At 36.6% G+C, this 12,637-nt stretch overlaps 1 protein-coding gene across 1 annotated transcript in view; it reads left to right on the forward strand.

Moving 5' to 3' along the window:
• Positions 1–12,637, forward strand: part of hiw (MYC binding protein highwire) — a 67,474-nt gene that overhangs the window by 48,336 nt on the left and 6,501 nt on the right. The window contains exons 52-71 of the mRNA XM_085206267.1: positions 219–372; positions 596–834; positions 987–1,118; positions 1,569–1,792; positions 2,159–2,270; positions 2,624–2,854; positions 2,924–3,038; positions 3,447–3,628; positions 4,223–4,375; positions 5,096–5,263; positions 5,859–5,972; positions 6,352–6,440; positions 6,743–6,950; positions 7,322–7,494; positions 8,071–8,260; positions 8,803–9,063; positions 9,251–9,436; positions 10,769–10,876; positions 11,170–11,367; positions 11,911–12,069. Of these exons, the coding sequence (XP_085062393.1) occupies positions 219–372; positions 596–834; positions 987–1,118; positions 1,569–1,792; positions 2,159–2,270; positions 2,624–2,854; positions 2,924–3,038; positions 3,447–3,628; positions 4,223–4,375; positions 5,096–5,263; positions 5,859–5,972; positions 6,352–6,440; positions 6,743–6,950; positions 7,322–7,494; positions 8,071–8,260; positions 8,803–9,063; positions 9,251–9,436; positions 10,769–10,876; positions 11,170–11,367; positions 11,911–12,069 (3,396 nt within the window). The remainder of the gene's footprint in view (positions 1–218; positions 373–595; positions 835–986; positions 1,119–1,568; positions 1,793–2,158; positions 2,271–2,623; positions 2,855–2,923; positions 3,039–3,446; positions 3,629–4,222; positions 4,376–5,095; positions 5,264–5,858; positions 5,973–6,351; positions 6,441–6,742; positions 6,951–7,321; positions 7,495–8,070; positions 8,261–8,802; positions 9,064–9,250; positions 9,437–10,768; positions 10,877–11,169; positions 11,368–11,910; positions 12,070–12,637) is intronic.

The following is a 12,637-nucleotide window of genomic DNA, read 5'->3' on the forward strand; positions in this document are numbered from 1 at the left end:
CTTCTTCCTGCCAAAGCCGTGTTTTGGGTTGTTATCAGAGTGATGACTATAATTTACGCTTTGCCAGTAAAGACGGTCTCTATGTACTTTGAGTACTGACCATCACTGTCCCTCTGATGTTGGAATAGGGCACGCGTGAAAGCGGCGTATATTACTGTAGTCGATGCTTACAGTTTCTATGGACACATAAACCCAATGCGCCTATTAATAAAATACAGGAGGAAAAGCCGTCAACATTAAACGCACCCGGGTCGCAGATGTCGCGAGTGCCCCGCTCCGTGTCAATGGGGCAGGCGGGGGGCAGGGACTTGGCTCACGCGGCTAGACCCCCCTTGGTTAATATAGAACCAGACACACAGGACACACTTTCAGGTAATAAAGCTTATGTCATACTTATCTCACAAACACTAATAAGTAAAGGCATTTAGTTAGGTATCTAACTAAATGAGATGTTTATGTATTTAAATTCCATATAGAGAAATATTTGTGTTAATATTAGATGATTTGTCAAACATAGTGATTTACAACATGTTTCTCCAATTCTTACAGACAATAAATAGTGAATATGAATTACTTACTACTTCTTACGCTGTAGGTGCGGGATCATCGTTATTGGCTCAACCTAGCGCGGCCTTGCAAAAGTTAGTAGGTGGAGGTGAATGGGCTAGCGAGGGTTGCGCAGTGTCTGCTTTCCAATCGCCCCATGTTGATCCTGAGACAATAATGCGAAGTGCAGTCTTAACATTCATACTTGCAAAAAGGGAACTACCGTCGTGCAGACAGAAAATGGATGCCGCCGTTCGAATTAATACTATCAGGCAATATGCCTTTGAAGTAAGTCTATATATATATATAGTATATATTCATGGAAGTGTGCAAAAATGTGTAGAAAGAATAAAAAGAAAAATTCTTACGTTTGCTTTAAAGCGTTGAATTTTTATTTGAAATTATATTTTAGTTTATATATTTATTTACGTGTTACCCAGGCGTTGAATTGGCTGCTCCGCTCTACAACGCAACCGACAAGCGTACATGATGTCATGTGGTGGTTTTGCAACGCGATCGACAAATTTGCTCGCATAGTCCCTCCTCCACTCTCGTTTGAAGATAACAAAGAGGTATTTAACGTACTTTATAAATAATTTTATACTAAGTGAACCGTATGATTCTCTTTTAAATAAACATAACTTAGAACAGAAAATGTCAACAAACTATAAGACTATATATACATTTGTATACACTGTCCACTGAAAAACTTGTAAAACTGACTTATATTAAAAAAATAAACTATTTAATATTATTTTATTTATTTTTTAAGTTCATAGAAGTAAAGGTTTTTGGCATGCCATTGAATTCTTAAAGAAATGACATAATTGATCTTCTATTGTGCCGATTTGAGGCAACGTCGTTTCCTTTCGAAGGAATTTTTTTTGTTATATAATTTTTTGCTGATGCTAATGACAAATGACAAAATGCGAGTCTTTGTAATATAACACTTATATATAAATTATGTTTAAGAGCAGACAGTCTCTAATCAATATATTTTTTTCATATTAACAAACAAACAGAACGTGGCCAACGATTGGAGTCGATACGCAGTTCCCACAGCATCAGCCGCTGCCATATGTCCCGGAGGAAGGGCGGCCAGAGGTGCGCGCGCGGCTTTTCACGCTTTCCTTGGTTCTGTCAGCGCGCTGGCGCCCTCACTGCCTCCTGCAAGCGCTGCAGCATTGCAAGCGGTGCGATGCTGGGCGCTGCACTACTCGCAGCACGATAGAGCGTTCTTGCATCGGTTAGTAGTATTCTTATACGTATTAAATAATGTCATGTCAACTTCACGCTTTGTCGACACACACAGCTGGGTAGGCAGAGGGAACCTAGTGTTAAGACACTCCGTTCCTCACTTTCTGTGGAATTCCACAGGCATTGCGTGTTGAGTGGCAGAACTCAACGCCGCGCTTTGCCTCGACAGCAGGGCTAAGAGAAATATTTAAATTATTATCATTTCTTTGCTCTTTTAATAAACAATCAGAGTGTTGGGTGCCACGGTTGGGTAAGTGTTAAAAAAGCAACTGCAGGTTGCAAACAAAATTATTATTTCTAGGTTTTGCAATTCATGTATTTATATTTTGTACACTGTTCACGCTGCCTGGAATAGATCGCAAGTTTTTAGCGTAATCAGCAAAATTTTGTCACATACCGAGGACAATGCTTACGAAGAAGGAATGATTGGGGCTCTTCATGAGAGCTATCAAAGCTATGCTTCTAAGGTATTAAAATATTTATATATGTCCGTTTATAGATGTCCAGGTTAAAAAAATATTAACTAATCTTTAGATAGTTTGTCATTACTGATGTTTGTTATTTATGTATTTTAAACTGTGGAACAACTGTACATTTCGTTCATTATTGGGTACAAAAATAATTCATACTAAAATAGAATTCTGTTTATATAATAAGAAGAATTGCCTTTTCATTCAACCACTACAAAATAGTTAAATATTATTTAAGAATAGTAATATACCAAAAATACAATTTAATATTTTATACAATAAATTGTCAAATCTACAAACTAAAGAATTTCAAACATTTTGTGTTTAATTTGTTGTTTTGTTTTCCACAGCCTAACTTCATATATACTTGTCCTGACGTGACCGGTTGGTGTGAAATCACTGTGTCTTCTCGTACTGGAATGGCTGGAGCTTTGACAGACGGCAGCACTGAGACATTCTGGGAGTCAGGTGACGAGGACCGTAACCGCGCTAAGTGGATCCAATTATCTTACTCCCGCCCCACACATCAAGACAAACCTCATATAGTATGTGTGCACGTTGATAACACAAGGGACACCATGGTTAGTACCAATTGAAAACCTGTATTTGTCGTTGTAAACAAAAAAATTTTACAGTTTATGTTATTTCAGAATAAAACGCTCTTGATGTCGTTTTTGCATAGTGGTGGAACTAGCGAAATGTCTCACATGCAAGATATTGAAGTAGATCCAAAAGCAGCCACTTGGGTTTGCTATACGTTACCCAGTAAGTTTTTTCTTTAATGTCTACCTAATGCTAAAATTATAAAGCATATTATTACCTTTGCTATTTCTTAATTACTTAAAAAAACTTTATTACTTTTATAACTTTAATGCACCAGAAATATGAAAGAAATTTCAAAGATTACACAGCTTAATAAAACAATGCAAACGTTGGCTTATCATTATATGATCTTCCATGCAATAACTTAGTTAATACTAAACCAATATCCAATCTAATGTAAGTAAGTACTCATTCCTTTCCCTCATGATAATATCGACTGGTAGAGCTCTTTCGCGTAATTGTTTGTTCTAAATCTAAAAGTAATATAGAATATTTTTTATCATTCTCACTTTTATTTTTGCATGTACTAAAAAGAGATTTAATAACATTCTAATAATTACTAAATTACAGGATCATCTAGTTCGTCATTGCGTGTGCGCTGTGAACTACGCGGGCCCGAGCCGGCCGTGCGCGTGCGACAGATACGAGTGCTCGGCACCCCTGCCCGCACGCCTGCCCTTAACCCGCACCATCCATTACACTCGCTTACAGAGCGGGATACCTTAAGGGTATTCCGATTGCTCACACAGCAGGTTAGTTACATGTCTACAATAAAAATATGCAACTGATATATAAATTGCCACTATAAAAATTTTACGTAACCCTAAAATTAAAAGTTAATATTTATTTCTAATATTTAAAGGTTTTAAATGTGATTATATTATTGTAATTAATAACTCGAGGCAAAGCGAGGCGTTGAATTCCGCCACTCGATACGCAATGCCTCCAGAATTCGGCAGAAAATAGGAAACGGAAATTTCTAACTTTTAATCAACCGAATGTTAATAGATGTTTCTGTAGTACCATTCGTAATAATCGAAACAATAATTAACCTTAAAACCAATTATAACAATTGTTCATGATTTCTTGATTAAAGACGTTCAATTATCGTGAACATAAGTGTCAATGAATTAACCATGCGCAAATTTTACAAATCATTTTATTCACGTTCTGTTTAGGATAATATATGAACGCAACGAATTCTGCTATTTACATGTACTTGATTTAGTTCTTGTTGACTTAGAATTATTGTTTTGTTTTTGGCATCAAATTATTTTGAAAGAAATGAGCTAATTGTTTTACGTTGGATACTGAGACAATAAATATTGATTTATCTAACTTTTTAGGTTTTTGGTAAACTGCTTGAGTGGGAACATAGCAGCAGTGAGTCAGGAGAAGGCGTTGCCCCCGAAGAAGCGGCGGGGGACGACAGCGATTTGCGTGAACATGTTGTCGGTATCCTCTTTGCAGGACACAAACTTACGTCATTACAGCGTCAGGTTGGCATTTACTATATTTATTTTTATTTTCTGTTTTTGTCCTGTTCCCATAAGAACTTTGGGAAATCCTCACCTATTCCTGTTTATATTACTCTATGTTTCCTTACACTCTAGAAGGAATATTAATGCTATTTTACAACTTTCTATGTACGTAGTAGTTTCCGCTATGAACTGTCTGTCGGTCACTCAGATATTAATAAAGATATAAGTGAAAACTAAAACTACTAGAAAAATTCTACTGAGACATCCTAAAACATTCTTTATAATTTTAAAAAAATATAAAAGAAGACTATACAATAAATAAAAGTTTTTAGAAGTATTTATAGGTTATGTAGGTGTATGTTTTTAGGTTATGTTTATAATTTTTTTTATTTAACTTTTAATTAATATTTTTTCGAATGGAAGCTTGCAACGCAATTTTGAAGCAGATAAGCAGCCGATTGAGCTGGAATTTTGTATACAGTAATAGACGTTTAGCTTGGATGTTGATGTACAAAAAGCGTTAGTGTTATTTTATTCTAAATATACATAAGATGGTGTTTTTGCCCAAGATTACAGATTATTTATGTATAATGAATGAATCTAGTACTATATGTTTCAAATGATCCTTTTATTTCATATCCATATTGTACAATTACTTCTTATAGTAATAACTTGAAAAATAAAATAGAGAACTCAGACTAAACAGCTATTTAAAAGAAAAGGCTTTTTTTTACTTAGGTAATGTCGCATATAGTGTGCGCGATAGGCTGCGAGGCGGCGCGCGTGCGCGACGATTGGGAGACGGCGTTGCTGTGCGCGGAGGCGATTGAGCGAGCGGACGACGACCCGCCCACCGCTCTGGTACACCACCAGCAGGATAACTATTGTTTTGAGATGCTATCTTTGGTATGAAGTTTGGTTATTATATGTTTTATGTACATTCGCTGGATGTAATTCAACAATAATTAATTCATCTTTTAGGTGTAACTGAACATTTTATATATTATAAAAATCAAATATTGTAATTATTAGAGGCCGTCGTGGCGCAGGGGCAAAAGGAGTGCGACGGGTTGTGGATTCGATTTAATATTTTCATTTCCTCGTTCTATGAATGAAGCTAAGGGCGGGTTTGAGTTCCGCCAATCAACACGTAATTAGAACGGCAGTGTCTTAATGGATGAACTGTCTTAACATTAGGTTTCCAGATTCCCTCTACCTATCACACTAAGTGCGTGCGCTGCGTGTAGCTAAAAAAAATGATTCCTAAAGAATTTCTATTCTATTCAGTGTTAAGAATTAGATGCGATTCGCACTTGGGAGTACGAATTGTTTTTATTTCCCCGTTGTCGAAAGACAAAATGAGGCTTTGAGTTTCGCCACTCATTACGTCATATTCCGAATTCGAGCGAAAAGCGGAGATCAGAGTGTATTAACATCCTACTATTTACGCGAATGAATGTAGATGAAGAAGAAGAAATATTATGATATTTGTATTGCTTAGTTGTTGGCGTTAAGTGGGAGTGCTGTTGGTCGCGCTCACCTCGCTCAGCGCACTGAACTGCTGGCCGACCTGCTGGCCTTGTTGCACACGGGCAGCGAACGCGTGCAGAGACAAGTAATTATTAAAAGTTACTAAAAAAATATACATTTATGGTAGCGTAAGCGTCGATTGCTCTCGCCATGTTACCCTACTCGCACTATTAACACACGTTGTTTATACTGTCTCACAATAGTCAATTGTCAAGCACTTTAGGCGTGTCAATCGATTACCTACGAAGTGATATTTAAAATGTCATATTAGTCAATGCTGGTAATTTTTTATTACATATGTTATCTAACATATATAACTATTCATTTGCTTTTAATACTTGTCTGTCTGTACGAGCTCGTACAAATATTATCAGGTTATCGTTAGGATGATCATTAATTTTGTAAATGTTACTTTATAATCTGTTTAAATTATACGTAACAAGTAATTATAATGTATTTTACAGGTCATATCTTTACTACGACGAATGATCGCTGAAGTACCACCGCAGAAAATACTGGCAGCTTTAAACTACGCTGGTGATGTTACAACCATGTACGTTCATATATAAATATGTGTTAGTATTTCAATATATATCCAAAAAAGGTGAATTATTAACCGAAGAACAAATCTAGAGGAGGTTCCCTATTCGACGCGTATATGGTTTTTATAAATTTATTTATTTAAGGTTATTTCCCCAAATAAAAACTTTTTAATAAAAAAAATAAACCAATAAATACATTGTTTGAAATAAATATATTAATATTAATTATTATTTAGTATTATTAAATACTTTTAAATATTAACTTCATTAACTTGTTGTCACGTAGTATTTAATTTGAATTTTTCGTTTTCAGTGTGACTTTGTTAGATCACCTAGTATGTTACGTGGGGAAAGCTATAACAGTACAGGTGAAAGTGAAAGGTGGTGGTTCAGCCAACCCAGGCACAGTGACTCTTGGCTCTAGTGTGACACCCGCGCCTCCAGCCGCCTGGTTTATGAGAGGAGACACTACCAAGAAACACGCTCACCTCGTGGCTAAACTACTTACTGATATGGCTGAAGTAAGTAACAATGCCTGTATTAAGTCATTGCGCCTTTAAAAAGAAAGTATACAATTAATTAATATTGTGTGTCTAAAAACAGATTAAAGTTTGTTGTTATATTTTTTTTAATTTACGCAAATGGAAAAACATATATGTCGTAATTAAAATTAAAAAATATAAAACAATATATTATTGAAGTTAATCAGATTATAAAATTACTTAAAAGTTTTCTACGTATAAAGGGAAATGGTTACAAATATTTCTGATAGCTTCAGCCTGTCGTACTACACATGTAGTACGACAGGCATAGGGAGCTTAGTGTTAAGACACTCTGTTCCCCATTTTCGTAAAATCCCGGAACACCAAAACAAATTATGACATTTATACAGGATAAAGTATCAGAGCCGTGGGGCCAGGAGACGCGGACGGCGCTGGTGCAGTACGTGCGCGCGGTCGCGCAGGTGGAGGAGTCAGAGCGGCGCCCAGCGCGGTGCATCTCGTCGCCAGTCGTGTGGCTCGCTCTGGCCTCGCTGTGTGTCTGCGATCACCACCATATGGACTTGTATGATTTATTTGTATACTATGATATTAATATATTAATAAATAAGAGTAAAAATAATTTGTGTAAATATCCTTCTGAAAAGACTGGGTTCTTTGTCGAAAATACAATGATGCAATACTAAATGTAAATATAATAAAAACAAATATAACTATATATTTTGTAGTAAGTTTCATATAATAATTCTTTAAACAATATTATTCAGTTGTACAATTTGAATTCTTCATCTAAATTTTTTTTCTTCGTCTTCATCTTCTTTCATGGCGAAGATAAGCTAAAACTCTGTTAGTTTATCTTTTCAATTTAATATTCTATTAACTCTGTATCCCACGTAAAGCTCAATAGGATAAGGAAATCTACTGTCAAAACACTGTTACCCACTTCTCGCCCAATTTCCGAGACATTACGTGTTGAGTGACTGTCTTGTTACCAGAGCGTGGTAATAAAAATAATTCATTACCCCGCGTGAGGATCGAACCCATAACCATCGTGTTTACAATCAGACTTCCCGCTGTGCTACGACAGCCTCTAATGAATTCGGCCGCTAGTAACTTTAATATTCGTCTTCATTATATTCAGGATGAACGGGTCCAGTGAAGGGCGCGAGTCCAGAGCGCGCGACTCGGCGGCGGAGGCGCGGCCGCACTGCACTAACCACGATGACGGCTCTACGGTCGCCGTCATAGAGTGTCGCTCCTGCGGCCCGCTGTGCGCCGAGTGCGACCGCTTCCTGCATCTAAACAGGGCCGCTAGGAATCATCAGCGACAAGTAAATGAAAAATAATATTATGAACTGGTTTACATACTATTGTAAATGGAAAATGATGTGAAATATTTATTAAAATTTATATTTTAATTTCTTCGCTCTGGTATCGAGGCAAAGCCCGGCGTTGAGTTCCGCCACTCAGTGCGCAAAGCTTTCAGAATTCGGCGGAAAGTGAGAAACGAAGTGTCTTAATACTAGGTTTCCTCTGATATAATGTGTGATGAAGCGTGAAGATGATATAATTTTTTACTCTACATTTACTAGCTCTTTCTTCACTAAAGCCTATTAATATTATATACCGATACCGATGATTACTTATTTTCACATTAAAAATATAACATTAAAAATACTATTGTTAAAAAAATGCCTATTATATACTATTGTTTAATAAAGAAATACAATAAAATTAAAAGCGTTTTTTTGAAGGCTCTTCAGCAATACCGATTTCCGAGCCGGTGGGAGCTTCCTTTTTTATGTAACTTAACAACTCAAACATACTTCTAATGACTTAAATGATTAAGAATATTGTAATTTTGTTTTGACAGATATGCAAAGAAGAGGAGAGTGCTATTCGTATAGATATCCACGAGGGCTGCGGTCGTGCTAAGTTGCATTGGCTACTCCTCCTCGTAGACCGCCGCACTTTGAAGGCGTTAATGGAGTTTCGTGGCCTGGAGGGCGGGAATAACCTGCCCGCTGAGGCGGAGGGGACGGTAGGCCTGGCTGGGACATGTCGTTTCTGCGGTGCTAGGGGCAACTCGGGACTTTTAGCCATCGGTAACGTCTGCGCTGATCACCAATGTCAGGTAATTCTTTATATTATAATTATAATTACCGAAATACACAATTTATAATAAGATATACCTAGATAAGTATATTTGTTTTATTATTGTCACTAATTTTGTAGTATTTACTAAAAGGTAAAAGATAGAAATAATTTTGTTAACTTATTAACTTTGAATATGAAAACAATTCGATTCTTAAATTTTACAGGAGCACGGTCGTGAGGCGTGCAGCCGCGTGTTGCCGTGTAGTCACACGTGCGGCGGCGTGCGCGGCGAGCGGACGTGCTTACCGTGCCTGTTCGGGTGCGCCGGCACCGAGTCTTTGCGGCAAGATGCCGACGACATGTGCATGATTTGCTTTACTGATCCATTGCAGGCCGCACCCGCTATACAGGTTATTATTGCTTAATGTTATATTTACTATGTATAATTGGTTTAGAAATTAAGATTTCATTACATAAGACAAATAACGGACCCAGCTGAAGTTATTGAACCAGAACATGATACATCACATTAAATATGATATTTTATATCATTGCTTGGACTGAAGTACCATCTATCAGGTCCAATTATATTTTAAATTATCCAAGAAAATCACAAACCCACCAAATCCAACCCATCAAAATATAAATAACATTTAATCCAAATCGATCCAGTAGTGTTGAGAGTGTAAGGAGACAAGCACACGTAAGGAAGAATTATATGACCAAAACTGTATTGATTCCTATGATATTTTTCATTGAATTTTGTATGATCAAACACGGGAGAGATAGAGAGAGAATTATGAGACTGTTTGAATAACGTTCGTCAGAAGAGCGAGTAGGTTAACTACTGTCGACTGTGCCAATTGGAACACTGACCATATCATAACCACGCTATCCATTAAATTTTCGGCCATTCCTCGACATAAATATCTATATAAGATAATACATTTTTCTTAGAAAATCTATCTAATCTAAAAATTATCTAATACGTTCGAGTTTAGAGCTTCCTGTTTAATAAGGGGGATTTTAAACTCTTTATTATTGTACTTCATTGACATATGACTTGGAGGTCGGAGCAAAGTGGGTGTAATTTATTCCATCTATATATATAAAATCGAAAGGTCACTCACTCATCACGAAATCTCAGAAACTACATGTACTAGGAATCTGAAATTTTGCATAGGAGTTACTTATAGGACGTAGGTGCTCGCTAAGACGGGAATTTGCAATATTCGACTTCCAAGGGGTTGTTTTTGGGGTTGAAAGTTTGTATGAAACTTCGTTTCGACGAACGAATGACAAAGACAAATGTCATTAACATTTGTCTTTGTCATTCGTTACTAAATGCTAGGAGTGTCAAATTTTGCATGAACGTCATTTATAGGACGTAAGTACACAAGGAGACAGGAATTAATAATAACGTAGTTCACGCGGGCGAAGCTGCAGGCGGGCCGCTAGTATTGAATAAAATTATGAATCACAAGAATTTAACTGTTGTTTGAGGATAACTGATCTGATCATAATAATTCGATTTTTTCAATGTAATAAATAGATGTAATATTTTTATTATAATAAATTGGAGAACAGAGAATCTTGACACTAAATTAAATAGCTGGATATCAATCCGACGATTCGACGACGACGAAAACGATTTTTAGTCAAATTGTCATATTCAGTTTTATTGTTTTAATTTTTTTTGTGTAAATATTAATTTTCTCTAAATATTTTTTTTATCGTTCTAGCTTGGCTGCGGACATGTTTTTCATTTACACTGTTGTAAAAAAGTATTGGCTAACAAGTGGGTGGGACCACGAATCACTTTCTCCTTTTCTCAATGTCCAATTTGTAAGGTGAGTGTATTAAATTATAAGTATATTTAAGTAACAATAGGTTTTCTTAATAGAATTTTTACTAAGCAATATACAAATAAAGATAAAGAAATGGTCGCTGTGACTCATTCTCAACGATGCGACTCTGCCAAGTATTTTAGATTACGAAAACTATTTTGAAATGTTGTCCGACTTTAATTTGTTTAGTTGATTTTTATGAATTTCTTATTCAATACATAAAGTAAATGTAAACAAATGTAGGAAAACGTCAATTTGCTTCTATTATTATTTATTTTCTTATTCGATATATACAGGAAAACATATCGCACTGGACTCTAGAGGAGCTTCTGGCTCCGATTCGTCGCCTACGTGAGGAAGTGTCTCGTAAGGCTTTAATGCGTCTTGAGTACGAGGGTGTCGCGGCGAGCGGGTCTCAGGGTCGCGCCCAGGAGGACCCCGCTACATTCGCTATGGAACGTTACGCGTACTACGTCTGCCACAAGTGCGGCAAGGTTAATGTTTTTCTTTTTGTTGTATGTCTCTTTTAGTTTACCATTCAGTTTATCTTCTCTGACTAACAATTTCAACAATCAACAATCAAGAATTTTATATGATACATACTAAGTGCGCGTGATAGCTCTAACCGTCCAAAGAAATAAGGTAAATATTTTGACGGTCCTATGTCGATAAATAAAGATTTACTTTTTAATAAATTGTTTTGTGTGATTTGGGCGATCATCTAAACTAGCTACATAGAGCCTTCAGAATATTTTTATTTAATGTTACAATACGTGAATACACCAAAAATATAGGATTAAATTAGTTTATTATTATTAATAATCTTATAATGTCATATATACTAGAAAAGAAGAAGAAAAGCTTATTGAGTGGCATAGTTCAACGCCGCATAACGCGGGTTGAAAGAAATGAAAATTGTTTATTGAAATTGGGTGGGAATCGAACCCATGTCTAACGCGTATAAAGTCCGACTGTGCTGCCGCGCCACGATGGCCTCATTATACAATATAAATGTAACATTTTATATATAACGCCAGGCATACTTCGGTGGTCTCGCGCGCTGCGAGGCCGAGAGCAGCGGCTGGTGGGAGCCCGCGGAGCTGGTGTGTGGCGCGTGCAGCGACGTCGCCGGTGCGCGTACCTGCCCCAAGCACGGCGCTGACTTCCTCGAGTACAAGTGCCGTTACTGCTGCTCTGTTAGTGTCACCTTTAGATCCATATACAGATACACCTCATACACATCTACGAGTATGGCAATTAACTATATGTAGCAGGGATGTTACGGATTAACTATATGTAGCAGGGATGTTACGGATTAACTATATGTAGCAGGGATACCAAATTAGCTTTTGCCACTACAGTTATTTAAAATAAGTGTACAAAACAATAAGAAAAATATGATATAACAAGCTTTCAACCCCTTATTTGCACCCTTGGGGGGTGAATTCTAGAAAACCATGAAACACATGTTCAATTAAATACTTTTAATAAACTGAATTTTTAATTTAAAAAACAAAAACAGTTGTTTAGACTCCGCTCATTTCCGAATATACCGGATTCGTTAGCCTGTGGTTAGTTCAGTAATTGTTTTTATTTTGTACATTTTATAGATTCCGATAAGATTACAGGGCTCCATAACATCCCTGTTATATAGATCCGTGCAGTGCTAACATCACTGCATGGATTAAAAATGATTTTATGCTTATATGAAGACACGCGTGGAAGATATGTGGCAAGATTTGAGAGTAGTTGAGAAATATGTTT

The sequence above is a fragment of the Heliconius melpomene genome, chromosome 21, assembly GCF_056956725.1.
Source record: "Heliconius melpomene rosina isolate 202511_hmr_F chromosome 21, ASM5695672v1, whole genome shotgun sequence".
NCBI lineage: Eukaryota > Metazoa > Arthropoda > Insecta > Lepidoptera > Nymphalidae > Heliconius > Heliconius melpomene.